The sequence below is a fragment of the Rhineura floridana genome, chromosome 15 (assembly GCF_030035675.1).
Source record: "Rhineura floridana isolate rRhiFlo1 chromosome 15, rRhiFlo1.hap2, whole genome shotgun sequence".
Classification (NCBI taxonomy): domain Eukaryota; kingdom Metazoa; phylum Chordata; class Lepidosauria; order Squamata; family Rhineuridae; genus Rhineura; species Rhineura floridana.
Window position 1 is genome coordinate 39,194,597 of NC_084494.1, and position 20,125 is coordinate 39,214,721.

The 20,125-nt window shown below is 53.6% G+C and overlaps 1 protein-coding gene across 3 annotated transcripts; it reads left to right on the forward strand.

The window, feature by feature from the left end:
• Positions 1-869: 869 nt before the first annotated feature.
• DHX34 (DExH-box helicase 34) lies at positions 870-18,673 on the forward strand. Of its 3 annotated transcripts, XM_061597264.1 has the most exons (17): positions 870-1,817; positions 2,677-2,988; positions 3,531-3,788; positions 9,712-9,814; positions 10,616-10,833; positions 11,537-11,711; positions 12,131-12,330; positions 12,865-12,966; positions 13,143-13,367; positions 13,588-13,761; positions 13,895-14,012; positions 15,134-15,240; positions 15,338-15,604; positions 15,849-16,028; positions 16,790-16,940; positions 17,167-17,297; positions 17,934-18,672. In XM_061597264.1, exons 1-17 carry the CDS (start codon positions 1,188-1,190, stop codon positions 17,979-17,981), a joined length of 3,399 nt encoding a protein of 1,132 aa, XP_061453248.1. In that variant the 5' UTR covers positions 870-1,187; the 3' UTR covers positions 17,982-18,672. The 3 variants fall into 3 exon arrangements, with proteins under 3 accessions (XP_061453248.1, XP_061453249.1, XP_061453250.1); XM_061597265.1 differs by lacking the exon at positions 13,588-13,761 and having other exon boundaries at positions 17,934-18,673; XM_061597266.1 differs by lacking the exons at positions 16,790-16,940; positions 17,167-17,297; positions 17,934-18,672 and having other exon boundaries at positions 15,338-15,635; positions 15,849-15,942.
• The last annotated feature ends 1,452 nt before the right edge of the window (positions 18,674-20,125 follow it).

Sequence of the window (20,125 nt, forward strand, 5' to 3'; positions counted from 1 at the left end):
ATCATATGGCAAGTTTGGGGCGAGATTGGAGGGCAGCCCTGCAACTGGGGCGATCCGCGGGTTTGCGAAAAGGACATTCAGGCGTTTCTCTCCTCGTCGTTTTTGCACCTCAGACCTGCAGGGTTGGGAAAGCAGACGGGTCTGTCCAAAGAGCGGCAGGAAAGGGTTTCTTGCCCTCCCGCCGCCGCCGCCGCCCAATGTCGTAACTCCCCACCGCATTTCTTCCCCCGCCTCAGGCAGTTTGAGCCCCCTCAGCAGTGGAGGGGCTGGCCAGGGGGCGGCCTGGACGAAGCCTCTCCGCCGCGCGGGCTCTTTGCTGGGGTCGGCTTCGGCTTTCAGGCACCTCGTCCCCCACCCTCCAGTAGCAACAGAAGGAGCTGGCCTGGCCAACCCGTCTCACTCGCTCCCAGCCAAATCCAGCCGCCCGTAGGCACAAGCAGTCAACCGGGCCGTAGCCAGTGGGGCGCCCCCCTAATTTCTTTCTGCCTCACCTACAGAAGATTTTTCTCCCCCCCTACTGTTTTTGGTGACCCCCCTAAAATGACTCTTAAATGACTCAGGACACGCGTGTCCTGCCCGACCGATACTTCGCGTGCAGATACTCTGAGCAAAGAGGTCCATGAAGAGTCCAAGTCAGCCCGGAAGTTAGTCGTGCGTGTGTCCCTCTAACTAGGTCTATAGGCAGTCCCTCGTTTGATAAGGGCAAGTTTCTCCTTCGTAGCGTCAGCAGCTAGTAATGCGCATGCTCAGCGGTGAGTTGCGCATGCTCAATACGTGCGAGATGTCCGCTGAAAGGAAAGCGAAGGAAGACGCGCGCAATAGCTCTCGGGAGGTGGAGAACGTGGGAGTTCAAAAGTGGTGGGTGGGGACGGGCAGGCGTGCGCGCGTGTGCATACAAGGGAGGGGCTGCTAGTCGCTTGGAGAGCGGCTTCTGTTGCCCTGCAAACGGGTCGGGGAGGAGGGTCTCGGGGCTTCCCTTGCGTCTCTCCCAAGTCCGGCCTCGGGGCCGTCACCTTCTTCCCGCTGTAGTGCCGGGGCGCCCAGGAGCCGCTGGGTGCAGAGCCCAGGAGCCGCTGCCCCGTCGCGCCCCCAGCTGAGTGGAGGGGGATCCGCACCCGCCGTGGAAGAGACTCTCGGGCGGGCGCCGCGGCTCCTGCGAGCTGATCTCTGCGGCCGAGCCGTCGGGGATGGCGACGCCAGGGCAGGAGGGCCTGGCTGGGCCGTGGGACTGGAGCTGCCCGGCCACCCGGACCCGCCTGGAGGACCTCTATTTCCCGGGCCAGAGCGGCGGAGAGAGGAGCGAGTTCTGGGCCTTTTTCCATCGCCTCCAGCGCTTCCAGAGCCTGCAGCCCCCGAAGCGGGGAGACGTCGTCGTCGTCCGGGAGGCGATGCCCGAGCCTGGCCTAGGCGCCGCGGGGCTGCCCCAGGAGTATGACCCCCGGTACCGCTCCAGCCTGTGGGTGCCGGAGCGAAAGGCGCCCGGCGTGGCTCCGGGGCAGGCGCGTGAGTTCCGCCGGGCCCTGCTCCACTTCTGGGACTTCCGCCAGAAGCAGAGCTTTGCCCGCCTGGCGAAGCTCCAGCGGGAGCGGGCGGCCTTGCCCATGGCTCGCTACAGGGACCAGCTGATTGCCGCCGTGGCAAGCAGCCAGGTAGTGGTGGTAGCCGGCGACACCGGCTGCGGGAAGTCCACCCAGGTGCCTCAGTACCTCCTAGCCGCCGGCTACAGCCACGTGGCCTGCACCCAGCCCCGCCGCATCGCCTGCATCGCCTTGGCCAAGCGGGTGGCCTATGAGAGCCTCCAGCAGTACGGAGACCAGGTTAGCCAGTTGCAGGGAAGGCGCTGGGACCGCAAGTGCCTGGAAGCATGTGCAGAGCGCCCCTCCTGCTGCATCGCCAGCGACTTGGGGTTAGGACTGGAGCTTCCAGGTGGGCTGATAGCGAGAGGGGGCTGAGCCGAGGAGGTGGGTGGAAGGGTGGGTGGGAGACAGGAGGGCACCCAGGGGCTGAATCGGCCCCTGCCGTGAGCATGGTGCTGGTTGTGGGAGCTAAGCATGCACTGTGGGTGCTGGTGGTCCAGGTTCAGAGCTGGTCCCTTCCTGTTCAGAGATTATGTGGCAGGATTTTAGTTGCCCGAGAGGACTAGGGATGCCTGTTTTGGCCAGGTCAGTGGCCTTCTGGCTTGTGCTGGCTCATCCCATTCCTGTGTCGTGGGGATATTGCCTCTCTGGGGCAATTTCATGTGGCTTGGCAGCCGCTTGAGAGGGGACCCGTCCCATTCCTCTTCCGCTCACAGAGCTGGGTGTATGTCTGAATGAAGAGGCTTCTTGCAGGGTAGGGCTGATTTCAGCAGTCTTGGCACTCCTTGCATGACCTGAAATCTGGGGAGGGGAGAAAGCCAAGGAGGCCGGAAAGTAAATAATCCAATAAGCCTGTTGAGAAGGTCCCCTTGTTTTGGAGAAAAGGCTGACTCGCATGGCTGAGACCATGGCAGAGCTGTTTGAAATGGCTTTATGCTCCCCATGCAAACGGGCAGCCTGGTAAGGGGTTAGCAGCTGCTTTGAGGAGATTTGCGAGTCTGGACCAAGGTGGGGGCCTCTGGGTGGGCAAGCCCCTCTCTGCCAGGTGTCCTCCGGATTTGTGGGGCCTGATGCATGCTTCTTTTCCTGCTCCGAGCAGGTGGGGTACCAGATCCGCTTTGAGAGCACGCGCTCGCCAGCCACACGGATCGTCTTCCTGACGGAAGGGCTGCTCCTGCGCCAGGCCCAGCGGGAGCCCACCCTGCCTGGCTACCACGTGCTGATTGCTGACGAGGTCCACGAGCGCCACCTCCACGGCGACTTCCTCCTGGGGGTGCTACGCAAGATCCTTCCTGCCCGGCCCAGCCTCAAGCTGGTGCTCATGTCGGCCACCATCAACATCCAGCTCTTTGCCGACTACTTTGGTGGCGTGCCCGTGGTACAGGTCCCTGGCCGGCTCTTCCCCATCACGGTGAGAAAGGGCAGAAGAAAGAGGGTTGCCTGCCTCTGGGGGGAGGGTGGGCGGATCTGTGGTTTGTGGTTCTGTGGCTCCATTCCTCTCCCTGGGACCAGGAGTTCTGCTCTCCGCAGAAGGTGGTGACGTTCATGTCCGATATAAATCTCTTTTCAAGGGTTCTCTTTGGGGAGACTTTAGAATTTAGGGACTGATGTGGTGACAGCAATGGATGGAAAGGAGACAGTTGTGTGAGAAGAACTTTTGGCCGTATGTTCATTTTAGTTCTTGCTAAAGGCGGGGGCATGTTGAGGCCGTGGAGAGGGGCTGTTGTTTATGTGTGGGAGTTTTGTCCTGTTGTGGGATCTTTCTTTGCATGAGTCTCTAGTGTATGAGCTTCCGTCGGAAACAGTCTGTGGGTTTCTAGCTTTAGTTCTGGAATGTTGAGGGCTAGAGTCTTGGTTTAAAAGGGAAGGCCCAGGCAGGCAGGCAGGCAGGCAAATGCCCTGTGGGCGATGCTTCATTGCTTGTGCCTTCTGCCTTTCCCTCCCCGCTTGCAGGTCTTGTACGAGCCTGTCTGCCTGGAGGAGGGTGCCGGTGGGCGTAGGGAGCGGCTGGACGCCCGGCCCTTCTTGCGAGTGCTCCAGGCCATCGACCACAAATACCCCCCAGACGAAAGGGGAGACCTGCTCATCTTCCTCAGCGGTGTGGCTGAGATCGGGGCTGTGGTGGAGGCTGTGCAGACGTATGCCCGGCACACCCAGCGCTGGGTGGTTCTTCCTCTCCACAGCACTCTCTCTGTAGCCGAGCAGGATAAGGTGAGTCAGGCCCAGAGGCAGGACTGGGTGGGGGCTGGACGGGGAGCCCAGCAGGAGCCGGGGGGGGGGCTAGCCCTCTCCTGTGCTCGCTTCTCTCGCAGTGAATGGAGGAGAGGGAGCGGGTTGGTGTAGGGGTGGGCCTGGCAAACCTTTATGGCTCAGATCCTGATCTGCCACCCCCACCCCCACCGCGAGAGGCAGACTTGGACAGGTGGGTGGGATGACTCAACTGTTAATCATTGGATGTCATGACATTGGGTGATTGACACCTATCGCAGTCCCTGACACAGTGCTTCTGCAACTCCTGACAACCAAGTGGCCACGTCCCACCTCATTTGAAGCCAGGTGTAGGACAGGTGGGTGTGGCTTGCTCACAACGACCTTGCGGGCCAGGTGAGGAGGCTTAGTAGACGGGATTAGGCCCATGGGCCAGAGTGCTCCCCCCCCCCGCATGTTTAAGAGCACTTGGAAAGTCTGGGCTGTTAAACCTTTTCCTGTTAATTGAAACGTGAATGATGTTAATTGGGGAGGGTTGCTGCTTTGCTGTAAGGCAGATTCCTCTGTTTGTGTCACCTCTTTGTATCGTAGGCACCCATTGTAGGCTGGAGAGTATGCTTTGCTTTGCTTCGGGTGAGGGGCAGGCGGTTTGTTTTCTTCCCAACGCATGAGCCGCATTGACATTTTTATTTATTTATTTATTTATTTTATTAAATTTATATACCGCCCCATAGCCGAAGCTCTCTGGGCGGTTCACAACAGTCATACATCAAATACAATAAACCACATATTTAGACAATTTAAAACTTTAAAATTTTTAAATTCTTAAAGTTAAAAACAATTTTAACACATACTAAAATGCCTGGGAGAAGAGGAGAGTTTTGACCTGGCGCCGAAAAGATAATAATGTTGGCGCCAGGCGTACCTCATCAGGAAGATTGTTCCACAATTCGGGGGCCACCACTGAAAAGGCCCTTTTTCTTGTTGATACCCTCTGAGCTTCCCTATGAGTAGGCACCCAGAGGAGGGTCTTCGATGTTGAGCGTAGTGTACGGGTAGGTTCATATCGGGAGAGGCGTTACATCAGGTATTGTGGTCCCGAACCGTATAAGGCTTTATAGGTTAACACCAGCACTTTGAACCGGGCCCGGAAACATATAGGCAGCCAATGCAAGCGGGCCAGAATCGGTGTTATATGTTCGGACCGCCGGGTCCCTGTTATCAATCTGGCCGCTGCATTTTCCACGAGCTGCAGTTTCCGAACCGTCTTCAAAGGCAGCCCCATGTAGAGCGCATTGCAGTAATCTAATTTAGAGGTTACCAGGGCATGAACAACTGAAGCGAGGTTCTCTGTCCAGATAGGGACGTAGCTGGGCCACCATCCGAAGTTAATAAAAAGCACTCCATGCCACCGAGGCTACTTGTGCCTCGAGTGACAGGGATGGTTCTAAAAGAACTCCCAAGCTATGAACCTGCTCCTTCAGGGGGAGTGCAACCGCATCCAGAACAGGGCGGACATCCACCGTCCGGTCAGGAGAACCGCCCACTAACAGCATCTCAGTCTTGTCTGGATTGAGCCTCAGTTTGTTAGCTCTCATCCAGTCCATTGTCGCAGCCAGGCATTGGTTCAGCACATTGACAGCCTCACCTGAAAAAGATGAAAAAGAGAAGTAGAGCTGTGTGTCATCAGCATACTGATTGCAACGCACTCCAAAACTTCTGATGACTGCACCCAGCAGCTTCATGTAGATATTAAAAAGCATGGGGGACAGAACTGACCCCTGCGGAACTCCATACTGGAGGGCCCAGGATGTTGAGCAATGCTCCCCCAGCACTACCCTCTGGAGACAGCCCGCCAAGTAGGAGCGGAACCACTGCGAAGCAGTGCCGCCAACTCCCAAATCAGCGAGTCTCCCCAGAAGGATACCATGGTTGATGGTATCGAAAGCCGCTGAGAGATCAAGGAGAATCAGCAGAGTCACACTCCCCCTGTCTTTCTCCCGACAAAGGTCATCATACAGGGCAACCAAGGCTGTCTCCATACCAAAACCAGGCCTGAAACCCGACTGAAATGGATCCAGATAATTGGTCTCATCCAAGAATGTCTGGAGCTGGTTGGCAACCACTCGTTCCAGGACCTTGCCCAGGAATGGAACATTTGCTACCGGCCTATAGTTATTAAGATTTTCTGGGTCCAGAGATGATTTCTTCAGAAGTGGTCTTACTACCGCCTCTTTCAGGCAGCTAGGGACCACTCCCTCTCGCAATGAGGCATTAATCACTTCCCTGGCCCAGCCGGCTGTCCCAATCCTGCTAGCTTTTATCAGCCAAGAGGGGCAAGGATCCAACCTAGAAGTGGTTGCACGCACCAGTCCAAGCACCTTGTCAACGTCCTCAAGCTGTACCAACTGAAACTCATCCAAAAAATCAAGACAAGGCCGAGCTCTGGACACCTCATTCGATTCAACTGCTATAACATTGGAGTCTAAATCCTGGCGGATGCAAGAGATTTTATCCTGGAAGTGCCTAGCAAATTCATTGCAGTGGGCATAATAGGTCTGAAGTCTGATGCAGCCTAATTGAACCCTCACCAGAAAACGTGGGCTGTCTTTGTAGGGCCATGGACCCTGTGATCAGGGCTTCAGCTGCCTTCCCTCTAGGAAACGGCCCCAAACAGAGCTTTCAGTTGTCTGTTGATTTGTTTCTTGAAAAGACTTTTACCGTTGCGCCCTCTCAGCAAACCTGTTCCTTTAGTTGGCTAATGAGAATATACTTTCCACTCCTCCCTTGGATCAAGTGTAGTGGACTATATAATCATTCCCCATAATAAGGACTGTTATGAGCAGAAATTTAAGTTTGCTGACCGAATGGATAGTGATCATTTACCCCTTGAATTTTATTTTGATATAGGAGGGAATGTCCATTTATCAATTCAACCAGAGTTATACGAAAATCCTTCAGCGCCGGCTTTATACAAAAGGGCTAATTGGTCTTCTCAGTTATTTCAAAAATTTCAACTCCTCCTAAAATCTCCACAGATTATCAACCTGACTTCTCTGCTCGATTCCTTAGGATTCTCCCCAGAAGGCTTAATTATTTATGAGCAATTAGTTAGTCTGATAATATTAGAGTTATACGCGCATAGCCCACCTAGACCTTCTTCTCATTGGACTCCAAAGAATAATTGGTTTGATAAGGAATGTATATCGCAAAAAAAGGCGCTTAGACTAGTCTACCGTAATTATAGACGGAATAATGAAAGAACCTTACCATCTAATTTTTATAAATTACGAAAAGAGTATAAGAAACTTATAAATAAAAAAAAGCAGGAAGAAATAAGAAAATCTTGGCAAATGCTCGAAGTAGCACTTGTTACTCGCAATTCTAAATTATTCTGGCAGATTGTTTCTGGCAATTTTTCCAACAAGTCTGCTAGTAATACCAACTCTATTACTGCAGAAATATGGGAATCACACTACAGCAAGCTGTTTAACACTTCTGAAATGAAAAATACTCCACCTATTTTAATAGACCCTAGTGAAACACCAGATTGGGTCTTAGTTGATTCTGAAACAATTGTAGAAATAGTTGCGAAACTAAAAAATGGTAAAGCTGCTGGGCCAGACAGGATTGCCCTGGATCTACTCAAAAGCGGCATCACCTGGTGGGCACCTAGGCTTGCTACTCTTTTCACTATAATTAACAGAACCGGAAGAATTCCCACCTCTTGGCTAAAGGCCTACGTAATCCCAATATATAAGAAAGGACCTAGAGACGATCCAAACAACTATCGACCCATTAGCCTATTGTCTGTGGTGGGAAAGGTATATGCCACCTATCTGAGCACAATCTTGAAAACTTGGGTCAAATATAACAATATTATAAATCAAGCACAGATAGGTTTTATATCAGGTCAGTCTGCGGTGGATCATTGTCTATTGCTGTCTCAACTAGTTGCCAAGTACATCAAACCAAACCGAGGCAAATTGTATGTCGCGTTCATAGATCTAAAAGCAGCGTTCGACTCGATTTCTCGCGAACGTCTGTGGAAGAAATTAGAATCATATCATATTGAAAAGAGATTACTTCAATTGATAGTAAAATTATATCAAAATACCACAATTCAGATTCGATGCTCCCATTTGGGACATCTCACTAGTGAAATTCCATCTACTCAGGGAGTGCGACAAGGATGTGTTCTAGCCCCTATGCTGTTTAACCTATATTTGGCAGACCTTCCCAACATTCTGGAAGATATTCAATTCCACGCCCCCAAAATAGGCACAGTATAGGCCCCAATTTTATTATATGCTGATGACACAGTGTTAATATCTCAAACTCGCCTAGGATTTAACAGATTACTTGAGAGATTTAAAAACTATTGTGATGAAAATTCTCTAGAAATAAATTATGCTAAGACCAAGGTTATGATGTTTTCAAGAAGGAAACTTAGACATAACTGGAAGATGGGTCAAATAAAAATCGAACAGGTAATTTCATATAATTATTTGGGAATTTGGTTCCAGGAGTCGGGTCTTTGGAACATGCATATACTTAATTTAAAAGCCAAGGCAAATAAAAAAATAGGTGCTATAGTTCGTTTCTATTTCACCAATGGAGGAAATTATATCCCGGCAGCTATAAGGCTTATTAAATTTAAAATTATTCCAATGCTAGCTTATGTGGCTCCTGTCTGGTTCCCATACTATAAAGGGAAACTGGATGGAATAATACATTCCGCTCTGAGATCTTTATTTGGAGTCCCTGGCTGTGTAGCAGGAGCGTCTTTATTGTTAGAAGCCGGGCTGAACTCCTTGTCTTGTATATTATGGACTCATACTATCTATTTCTGGATCCGATGTTATAAAGTACTATCTCCTGATTCCTACCTGTCTTGCCTTTTAAAAGACCCTTTATCAAAAGAAACTTGGTCAGGGAAGGTAATGGAAAAGTTATCTCAGATGGGCCTCCACCCCCCCAAACTTTTGGCAATGGATTTCAATAAGGCCAGGGCGGCGGTTAAACTTAGACTTACCGATATTGATAACCAGACCCTACTCAGTTCGTCAAAAGGCCCTTGTTGTCCGAAGGCTATGGGTATTAATATTGTTCCTAATGCAGAAGGGATGAAATACCAATTTTGGTTAACGGTCCCTAAATATAGAAGGGCTTTCACATTAGCCCGTTTCAACGTTTTACCATCTAATTACTTAACTGGTAGATTTAAAAAAATTCCGAGTATGAATAGGTATTGTTTTTGTAGTGACTCAGAAATTGAGTCAATTTATCATGTATTATTTTCCTGTAAATTTTATAACAAAATTAGAAAAGATCTTCTCTGTCCAATTCTGTCAAAATTTCCTGGACGATCAAATGACGCTTTATTAATAATCCTTTTACAGGGTTATAATGAAAACATCACCCTAACTGTGGCCAAATTTATAAATCTGGCCATTCAGCAAAGAAAGAAATTAGGATGTTTTAATATTAAGAATCAAATTAGAACTTGGCCCTGTAACTCTTTGATAAACAATTCAATTTTACCTAATTTATCTATGACGCCTGGATATTCTGAAGTTGGGCCTATAGCGACATATAGATGAATCAGTTCTGATTGTATTCTTATACACTATATACAAGTTTAATATCTCTTGTTATATTGTATTTTTAGATTTTAATATTTTAGATTTTATTTTGTATTCATGTATATTTGTTATTCTTTGGATAATGGTCTGTTGACTTCTGAATAAACAATCAATCAATGACTTGCCTTCTCTTGGAAGAAGGGAGAGGGACATTCCCCCCATCTAATGGCCCTTGGAATCTGAGATGGGCCCTTTTGGCTTGCAAGTGTGTGTAGCTGCCCGTAGGCACACTTTGTGCCAAATCCATTTTTGCCTTGCTCTCCTCTCCTCCACCCTGACAGGTATTTGATGTGCCTCCCCCAGGAGTCCGGAAATGCATCGTCTCCACCAACATTGCAGAGACATCAGTGACCATTGATGGGGTTCGGTTCGTGGTGGACTCGGGTAAGAGCAAGCCGCGTTCTTTGGGCTTTGGGGTTAGCTGGCCCCTGTAGCTTCACTTGCCATGTGACAAGCAGTTCCCCTGGTCTCTGGAAGGGAGGTTGCTGAGCCAGGCCTTTCTCCACCTGGGGATAAGCAGGTCAGGTTCCCTACCCAACTGCAGTGTGGAATTTGGAATCTGGTGCAGAAATTGATTTGCTGGGATGTTCAGCTTTTCTTTTTTTCCATTTTTGTTTACAGTATTTATTTATTTATTATTTGATTTATATCCCGCCCTTCCTCCCAGCAGTCTAGCCCTCTAGGTTGAAAGTGTGTGAGCTCTTCCAGGAGAATTATCTGAAGTAAAAATGGGGTGGAGCAAGATTCTCTAGTGGCTCAGGGTGTGAGGAGGTGATCAGCTACCCTGGATACCAACCAGTATGTGGCAAAATAGCGTGCAAGCTTTTCATCGTCTGAGGAGCTTGAAACCTTGCGTGCAATTCTGTGACATTTTGGTTGGCCTAGTAAAAGTATTGTCCTAGCCTGTGTATTTGGAATATTTCTTAAGGGTCAGCACAGCTTACCTTTTATTATTTTTTTATTTTTGTGTGTGTTACTCCACATGGTTCTTTTGCTCCCCCCCCCCATAATCGAAGCTGCATAAATGATGCAAGTACAAATGTCCTTAATTTGTGTGATTAATTTGGGTGCTTTGCATTGCTGGTGCCATCCTAGTCTGATCTGAGTCCTGTTCCAGCAGGATTCCTTGTGGGTGGTGACTGCTCCTGTACCGCTTCTCTCTCTCTCTCTCTCTCTGCCTGGTAGGGAAGGTGAAGGAGTTCAGCTATGACCCCAAAGCCAAACTGCAGCGATTGCAGGAGTTCTGGATCAGCCGAGCCAGTGCTGAGCAACGCAAGGGCCGGGCCGGCCGGTCTGGGCCAGGTGTCTGCTACCGGCTCTACGCGGAGTCAGATTATGACGCCTTTGCTCCCTACCCAGTGCCAGAGATCCAGCGGGTGGCACTCGATGCCCTGGTGCTGCAGGTGGGAGAGGACGTTGCTTCTTGCCAGGCCAGCCCATTTGCCACGGGACCCTGTGTCCCTCTGGTGGGCCCGGATCTCCCAGTGTTACCCTGGTTGGGCAGTCCAGTGTGTGGATGGGATAGCGGGGCAGTGAGGAGCCTCTAGGTGATCCCAGCAGCCCACGGCCAAACTCGGGCTACCAAACGGAACCCACATGAGGGCCTGTTGCGGGTTCTTGGCGGGCAGGAAGCCCTGGGGCCCTCCTCTGCATTTCCTGCAGCAGGGCGGATAAAGCCCCCCTCTGCCTTGGCAAGGGGGCTCTTGGGGAGCTGCTGGCAATTGCAGAGGCCAATGGGGAAGCTGGCTTGGGCTGTGTGGGCATTGCACTGACTGTGCCTGGAGTGGGAGCACGAAGGGGGGCTTCTGGAAGGGAGCGATTTGTTCACATGTAGGTTGCCAGAGCTGGACCTGGGCTCCCCCCTCCCCCTCCCCCAGTGACCCTGCACGGAGGAACCCCTTCAGTGATGGGGCCTGTGTTTGGGGGTGCCTGGGAAAGAGCAGCTTCTGAAGCACAAGACGTGGGCAGAGGTGGGGGGTGAGCAGGGCAGATGTGCCCCCTGCCAAGTAACCCTTCCCCTTGTGAAGGAAGGTGTTCCTGCTGCTGGAGGGGGCCAGGCCTTTGGGGGGAGGCAGAGGAACCCACCTCTCTCTGCTCTGTGCCCAGATGAAGAGCATGGGGTTGGGGGACCCCCGAGTGTTCCCTTTCCTGGAGCCGCCCCCCCTAGCCAGCCTGGAGACGGCCGTGAACTACCTAAAGCACCAGGGGGCACTGGACCCAGAGGAGAACCTCACGCCCATTGGGAGCCTCCTGGCCGAGCTGCCTGTTGACGTGGTGGTTGGTGAGTGTGGAGTGGGGCCAACTGGGGGTGTCTCCAGGAGGGCCGGAGGTCGGCTGGGTGGATAATTTTAACCAGTTTAATTCTGCTTGGGGTGTGTGTGTGTGTGTTCTGTTTTCAGTGCATTTTGGAATGAGCATAAGCAGAGTGCCTTTCCTTCATCCCTAAGTATCAGTGCACCTGACCCCCTTCCACATGCCAGGGGGACTTGAGGCCTGGTTCTCCCCCCCCCCCCGATGATATGAAAGTTGTGCTGGATCCAGCAGTAGGCAGGCATGTTTAAATTAGCTGAAGAAAAGAAACCTCTGGAGGGGGCTGGGCAGCCTCCTCAGCCAGTCCTCCCCCCCCTCAGCTTTGGAGTAGGTGGAGAGTCTGCCCTCATGGGCTCTGCATGCTGGCTGATGCCGGCTTTTTGTCTGCAGGGAAGATGTTGGTGCTGGGGACCCTCTTTGGCCTCTCTGCGCCCACCTTGTCCATTGCGGCTGCTCTCAGCGTGCCTTCTCCGTTCCTGCGCAGCAGCAGCGGCCGCAGCAACCCTGATTGTGTCACCGCCCGCCAACCCCTGCAGAGTGCCCTGGGAGACCCCCTGACCCTGCTCAACATCTTTGACGCCTGGGTGCAGGTAGGGAAGGTGCAGGCCTGGGGTTGGGGGGGGCTTCATGCTGCAAGCTCCTCTTCCTGTCCTGGGTACAGCATTTTTTAAAAGATAGTGCTGGGAGACATCTGGCTAAGCGAGGGCTCCTCTCTTTCAGGGGCTCCTCCCTTCTTGCACCCTCTTTCTGCCCAGCCCAGTGTTTCCCCTGAGCAATCCAAGGCCGCCCTTACTCCCAGTGACCAGATGGAGAAATTGGGGCTGAGGGGGGACTGACTTGCTATGTGGTGAGTTGGTGGCTGAGGGGCAGGACTCTTTGGACTGGGTCCAAGGCCACTCCCTGGTGCCAGGCCCGACTCCTGGGCGGCTGATGGGTTTTCTGCTTGGTGGTCTCTATGCCCCTTGATAGGGGGCTGAGGGTGGTGGGCCAGTGCCTGTTTTTGCCTGGAGGATGATGATGGTGTCCTGCTGTGGGGCTGCCCGTGTGGGCATTGCAAGCTGGTCTCTGCCCTGGGCGGCTGTCTTGTTGGCCGTGGGGTGCTGAATAACCTTCCCATCCCGCAGGAGAAATCTGCTCATGGCGGTGGGTCTCGCCGTTGGTGTCGGCGTCGGGGCCTGGAGGAGCACCGGCTCTACGAGGCAGCCAACCTGCGGCGCCAGTTCCAAGTGGGTCTGAAGCTGGGGAGGGGCAGTGGGGCGGGGTCTGAGGGGCCCTGTGGGGCAAGAGGGAAGGGAAGCCCCTCCTCCACCTTGGCCTTGGTGGCAGTGGGAGTGGGTGTGTGGAAGGGGAAGGCTCTGCTCATGCCAGGCGTGGAGATGGTCTCTGTCTGCTTCTCCGCCAGGAGCTGCTACGAGACCATCGGCTGCTGGAACCCGCCGTGCGGCCCAGCGACTCCTACACGCGGCAGAGCCACTATCGGGCGCACCGGGAACTGCGCCGGCTCAAGCGGGAGCACGAGCAAGGGGAGGGGCGGCGGCGCAAGGTCCTGCGGCTGCGGGAGGAGGAGGAGGAGGCTGACTCTTCCTCGGGAGACGACGGGGGCGCCAAGCATGGCCTTGACATCCAGGTGGGGGCTGGGAGTGTGTGGGTGTTCAATGCAGTGCTTTCCTCTGCTTTGGTTTCCCCAGCAGCTGCTGAGGCCTCCTGGCTGGGGGTGACTGCTGTTTGAGAGCCGCCTGCCCTGGGCTTCTGATGGGGAGGGAGGGGGAGTTGTGTGCCCGCAGGGTGGCCTTCCCCAAATTTGGGTGGCACCTTCCCCAAGGCTCCCCTGCCGTCTTCCCCAATAGGATGTGAAATTCCAGTTGCGGCACAACGTGTCAGAGCTGCAGGCAGCAGCTTCTCTGGCCCAAGCGCTCTCTCCTGGGCAACTCGCTCTCCTGCAGCTGGTGGTGGGTCGTGGCCTCTACCCACAGCTGGCTGTCCCAGACCCCTTCAACAAGACCCGCAAAGACTCGGACCAGGCAAGTGTGGGTGCACTTTCCTCACTGTAAAACCAGAGCTCCCAAAGAGAGCCTGGCACATCAATCTTGGCGGGGGTGTCTGGCAGCCAGATGTAGACCTGCTCATGCCTCCCCTTCTCTGCCTGTTCCCCAGATCTTCCACACGAAGGACAAGGTGGGCGTCGTTCTGCATCCCGCCAGCGTGTTTGCCACCTCTCCTGAGCTGCTGCAGCAGGCCCAAGGAAGAGGCCCTGAGTGTGGAGCTCATAGAGGTAAAAGGTGCCCCCCATTCTCCCCCCCAGACCAGGTAGGCATCTCTGTCATGACAGTTCGGGTGTGGCTTGGGCTCTCTCACTGTCTTGGTGGCAGCAGGCCTTGCGCATCCTGACTTCTCGCTAGACCTGGAGAGCCCTTTGGTGTGTGTGTGTGGGGGGGAAGAAAGGCTGGGAGGATAAGCAGACTTGGAGATGTGAAAATGTTGGAGCCGAGGGAGTGCGTGCATGCATTTGCAGCCCCAGGTTTATTTGGAGAGGAAAACTGGAAACGTTGGGGAAAATGGAAATGCATGCAATACTTGATGGGGACCTACTAAGAGTCCTTTGGCTGGATCAGGCCCAGCGGCCCTGTCTAGTTCAGCATTCTGTTCCCTTAGTGGCCAACCAGATGCCCCAATGGGGAGTTCCCAAGCAGGGCGTGGGGGCAACAGCAGCAGCCCTCCATCTTGAGAGTCCCAGCAGCAGATATTCGGAACCTTTTGTCTCTGACACTGGAGGGAGAACGTTGCCGCCGTGGCTAGTCTAACTCTTGTTAAAGCCGTCCAAGTTGGTGGGTGTTGCTCGTTCTTGCGGAAGTGACTTCCATAGCTTTAACTGTGAACTGTGTGAAGAAGGGTTTTTATTTTGTCTGTCCTGAATCTTCCACCGTTGAGCTTCACTGGCGACCCCGGTGGGTTCTAGGAGTATGGGAGAAGGAGAAAAATGTTTTTCTGCCCACTTCCTCTACGCCATGCGTAATCTTAACGCACCTCTATCATGTTCCTCCCCACTCAATGTTGTAACCGTGCAGGGGAGTTGTTCCATCCCCTGGATCATTTTGGCTGCTGTTTTCAACTCCACAATTTTCTTTTTGAGGTTCAGCCAGTGTCTGGAAGCATACAGAGTATTCCAAGTGTGGTTGCACCTCATCAAAAGTAACCTTTCTTCCTGTATTGGGTTATGTATGACTTGGCTCACACACACACAAGCTGCTGCTGCCGCACCAGGACCAGCTGGCCGGCCTGCCATCCAACCAGACCCCCTTTTGTGGACATGCCAGGTGGTGTTGCCAGGGCATAAGGCCTCCATCTCGGTTCTCACGGTGACGGGAGCCAGTAAAACTCCTTCCTGTTTCACAGATGCCCAGGAGGGATTGAGCAGCCGCCATCAGGTCCTGGCCTTTGTGTCGCTGCTGGAGACGCACAAGCCCTACCTCGTCAGCTGCCTCCGTCTTCCTGCGCTTCAGGTGATTGACTGAGCAGAGCAGAGCGGGGCGCCCAGCCCCCCCCCAGACCTGGCGACCAACTCCTTCCTCTCCCTCTTTCTCTCCACCGCCCTGGCAGGCCCTGCTGCTCTTGGCTCGCTCTCTGGACACAAACGCCGACTGCACACGCATGGTGGCCGATTCCTGGCTGGAGCTGCAGGTTCCCACGGCGGAGACGGCCCTGCAGCTGCTCCGCACAGCCCTGCGCGTCCGGGGCTCCTGGGAGAAGATCCTGGACCGGCAGCTGGAGAGCCAAAGCGGCCGAGGCCGGGGGGAGGAGAAGCGGCCCAGTGCCCATGAGGTGCACCAGCTCACCCAGGAGCTGCTGACGTTCCTGAAGGCCGAGGTGCGCTTGCCTGACCTGATGTGGCTGGCAGGTGGGAACTGGCTGAGACCAGGCAAGGCCCACACCTGAGTGGCAGAACACCTGCCTTGCATGCAGAAGGCCCCGGGTTCAAGCCCCGGGCAGCATCTCCAGCCAAGAGGCCCAGGGAACATACCTCCTCTCTGTCTCTGAGAGCTTGGCCTGGATGGGCCGGTGGTCCAACTGGGGCAGCTTCAGGTGTTTGTTTGCTCTGGTGTTCCTTCAGGTGCTGTATAGCCTACGGCGTATGATGCCTCTGGAGCAGCAGAACCTCTACGTGGGGCCTCAGATGGTGGCCGCGGGAGCAGAGGGGCTGCGTTGCCTCTTCCAGGGGCTGGAGGTGACCCCTAATGAGGTCAAGGGCGGCTACAACGTTGGCAGCTTCTTGACATTTAATTGCCTGGCGGTGAGTAGCACGAGGAGCAGGAAGAAGTTGCAGCTGGTGCAAAATGTGGCACAACTGCTCACTGGGGCAGGGTATTGCCAACATGTCACCCCACTGCTGAACGAATTGCACTGACTGCTATCGGGCAGTTCAAGGTTGTAGTTTTGGTGTACAAAGCCCTATACAGCTTGGGACCAGGATACCTGAAATACCGTCTTACCCCTTATACGCCCAGCCGATCACTGTGCTCTGCAGGTGAGGGCCCCCTGCAGATACCATCTTATCAGGAGGTCCGTTCTGCACAACATAGGAAATGGACCGTTAGTGTGGCAGCACCTACCCTATGGAACTCCCTACCTTTAAATATTATGCAGGCTCCATCTCTGTTATCTTTTCAGCGCCTATTGAAGACTTTCCTCTTTCAACAAACCTTTTAAGTAGAGACCTTATCCCAGTCTATGTCTGTGCTGGAATTGCTTTTAAGGATGTTTTGTTTAATACTCTTTAAATTGCTTTTAGTGTTTTACTTTGCTGCTCTGGGCTCCTTCTGGGAGGAAGGGCAAGATATATATATAAATAAATAAATAATAAACGGGAGCAGCATTTTTTTTTTCTGATGAGGCAGATTGGGGGGAAGGGGTGTGTAGGGTTTGCATCCCCTTTCCTGATTCTGCACCTGGCAGGAGCAGCAGGTTGGAGCCTGCCTGCCTGGGCTTGATCCATGGACCAGAGCTCCATCCTCTCCCAGCCATTGGCCTTATCTCCTCCTCCGTCTCCTGCAGGGCACGGAGGGGGATCTCTATCGTGAGTGCCTCCGCACCTTCTGGACCTGTCCTCGATGCGGCCTCTACATGCCCTTCACCCCTCTGGAGCGCCTGGCCCACGAGGAGGCCTGTCAGGCACTGAGCCAAGAAGGGGAGCCCAGCCTGGAAGGTGAACCCTCTGAGGGTAGAGCTGGGGGGGGGGAGAGAGGCAGTTCTTGCTGCATTTCAAAAATGTGGGGTTTTGGAGGAGTGAAAGAAGTTTTGCCCGGGTCTTAATTTCCCACCCATTTTCTGGAGTGGGCCTTTGCTACCTGCTAGGGAAAGCGTCACGTTTTGTGCTTGGGTGGGTGTGCATGTGCTGTGGTGTTCTTATCGCACCCTCCTTGCTCCCCCAGGCCCCCCCAAAGGTGCCTTGGTGACCTCTCCTACCAGCTGCACCTTGCAGCGCCTGTACCATTGTGCTGACTGCCTGCAGGACCTCCTCCTCACGCCCACCGAAATCTTGCGTCACCGGAAGCAGCACCAGGTACCTGTCTGAGAGCTCTGACTCTTGTGAGGGCCTGGCCTGGCCTGGCCAGGGAGCCGAGTCTGGAGAGCCCAATGTCCTTGTGACCTCCCCCCCCCCTCCCCGGCCCTTACGCTCAGCCGCTTCCATTTCTCACGGACTGAAGCCAGTTGGGCTGAGATGAGCCTGGACTTGTTGTATGGAAATGGGCAAATAAACACGTGTCTTTGAATAAAAGCTGGTCGTGCCCAATCCTGGCACTGGTGTGCCTCCTGCTTCTGGTGGGGAGGGGTCAGGAGGCCACCTTGCACGACCAGGGCCTTGAGTGGCCCCTTCCGCAGGGGAGCTGGGAGTGAACTTGTTTGTGCGTGTGGCAGGGACTTGTGCCCTTTTGCTGCCTGACTGGTCTTGGGTGCCAAATGCAGCCCTCTTATATCCCTGCGATGGGCTGGCTAGCTCCAGGTCTCGCTATTGAGGACTCAGTGGTGAGCACCAGGAGGGTCTACGGCCGTCTTGCTCATTCCTGCTACGGCGGGTGGGGGGCAAGAATGCTTCTGGAGCTTTCACTGCAGGGTCAACAATTCCTGAGAGTCTCCCTGGGTGCCCCCTCCCCCCCGGTCTCTTCTTAGGGCTAAGAACTTCCAACTTCCTTTGCAGGGCCAGGAGTTGCGGCGGGGAGACTTGAGGGGGCCCCAATTGCCGTAGTGACGGGCAAAGGAAGGTATGGCGCTGTGAGAAGGACGTGCCAGGTAAGGGGAACGCGGTCCAGACATGTTGTGGCTGTGCCTTGTTCCGGTCCTTCCCACACCCGCAAGGTCGTTGGTAGTCCTATCAGCCAACTCTCAGATCTCCAGTTGCTGTTATTAAATGCCAGATCGGTATATAATAAAACCTCCCTCGTCCACGATTTGATTGTGGATGAGGCAGCCGATCTGGCATGTATAACCGAGACCTGGGTGGGTGAGCAGGGAGGAGTTGGTCTCTCTCAGCTCTGCCCACCGGGGTACTTGGTTCAGCATCATGGTAGATCTGAGGGTCGGGGAGGTGGGGTTGCTGTCGTCTATAAGAGTTCTATCTCACTCACCAAGCACCATGTTCATTCAGTTACTGGCCTGGAGTGTTTGCACCTTGTGTTGGGCCAGAGGGACAGGCTGGGAATCCTTTTGGTGTACCGCCCACCTTGCTGCCCAATGGCTTCCCTAACTGAGCTGGCGGAAGTGGTCTCGGATATATTGTTGAGGTCCCCCAGACTAATAGTACTGGGGGATTTCAACATTCATGCCGAGACCACTTTGTCTGGCGCGGCTCAGGACTTCATGGCTTCCATGACAGCCATGGGGCTGTCTCAATATGTTAGTGGTCCAACACATGTATCGGGGCACACTCTAGACCTTGTTTTTGCTACTGAGCATGGGGAAAGTGATCTGGATGTGGGGAGTTTTACAACACTCCCTTTGTCATGGACAGACCACTGCTTGCTGAAGTTTAGACTTTCAGTAACCTCTTCCCTCTGCAAGGGTGGGGGACTTATTAAAATGGTCCGCCCCCGGAGACTAATGGATCCTGAAGGTTTTCAAAGGGCTCTGGGGGATTTTCCGGCTGATAGGACTGGCGCTCCTGCTGAAGCCCTGGTCGCTCTGTGGAATACGGAGATGACCCGGGCTGTAAACACGATCGCTCCTGCACGCCCTCTCCTGTGTAGAGCTCATACAGCTCCATGGTATACTCCGGAGCTGAGAGCGATGAAGCAAGATAGGAGGAGGCTTGAGCGGAAATGGAGACGAACTCCCGACGGATACAATTATGCGCTGGTTAGTGCTTCGACTAAGCTCTATGTAGGAGCAGTGAAGGCAGCTAAAAAACATCATTTTGCTGCCACTATTAAATCATCTCTTTGCCGCCCAGCGGAGCTCTTTCGAGTTGTCCGGGGGCTTCTCCATTCAAACCCTCCGGACACGGTGGAATCATCGGAGGCCCTCTGTAATCAGTTTGCCGATCACTTCCAGAATAAGATCTCATGTATCCGCCGGGACCTAGACTCTCAAGTTATAGCAGTAGATCCTAGTGAGATGTCCGGAGCACAGTTTTGTCCTGTTTTGTTGGATGAGCTTCAGTTGGTTCAACTCAAGGACGTGGACACGGTGCTTGGACAGGTACGTGCAACCACTTCGGTACTGGATCCTTGCCCCTCCTGGCTGATAAAAACTAGTAGGAATGGAACAGGTAGCTGGGCCAAGGAAGTGATAAATGCCTCTTTACGAGAGGGAGTGGTCCCGGGCTGTCTGAAAGAGGCAGTGGTGAGACCACTCCTGAAAAAGCCTTCCTTGGACCCAGACAATTTTAACAGCTACAGGCCAGTGGCGAATGTTCCATTCCTGGGCAAGGTCTTGGAACGGGTGGTTGCTGGCCAGCTCCAGGCGCTATTGGATGAAACTGATTATCTAGATCCATTTCAATCGGGTTTTAGGCCCGGTTTTGGCACTGAGACAGCCTTGGTCGCCCTGTACGATGACCTATGTCGGGAAAGAGACAGAGGGAGTGTAACTCTGTTGATTCTCCTTGATCTCTCAGCGGCTTTTGATACCATCGACCATGGTATCCTTCTGGAGAGGCTCGCGGAGTTGGGAGTTGGAGGTACTGCTTGGCAGTGGTTCCGCTCCTACTTGGCGGGTCGTCTCCAGAAGGTAGTGCTTGGGGAACATTGCTCGACACCGCGGGCTCTCCAATATGGGGTCCCGCAGGGGTCAGTTTTGTCCCCCCTGCTTTTTAATATCTACATGAAGCCGTTAGGAGAGGTCATCAGGAGTTTTGGAGTGCGTTGTCATCAGTATGCTGATGACACGCAGCTC

What these genes read in the sequence shown, in the direction of transcription:
- DHX34 (XM_061597264.1), top strand. Translation starts at nt 1,188, where the DNA reads ATGGCGACGCCAGGGCAGGAGGGCCTGGCTGGGCCGTGGGACTGGAGC. An exon ending in TCGGTTCGTGGTGGACTCGG is followed by an intron (nt 9,815 to 10,615) that starts GTAAGAGCAAGC and finishes TCTGCCTGGTAG; the next exon opens with GGAAGGTGAAGGAGTTCAGC. An exon ending in TCCGTCTTCCTGCGCTTCAG is followed by an intron (nt 15,241 to 15,337) that starts GTGATTGACTGA and finishes CCGCCCTGGCAG; the next exon opens with GCCCTGCTGCTCTTGGCTCG.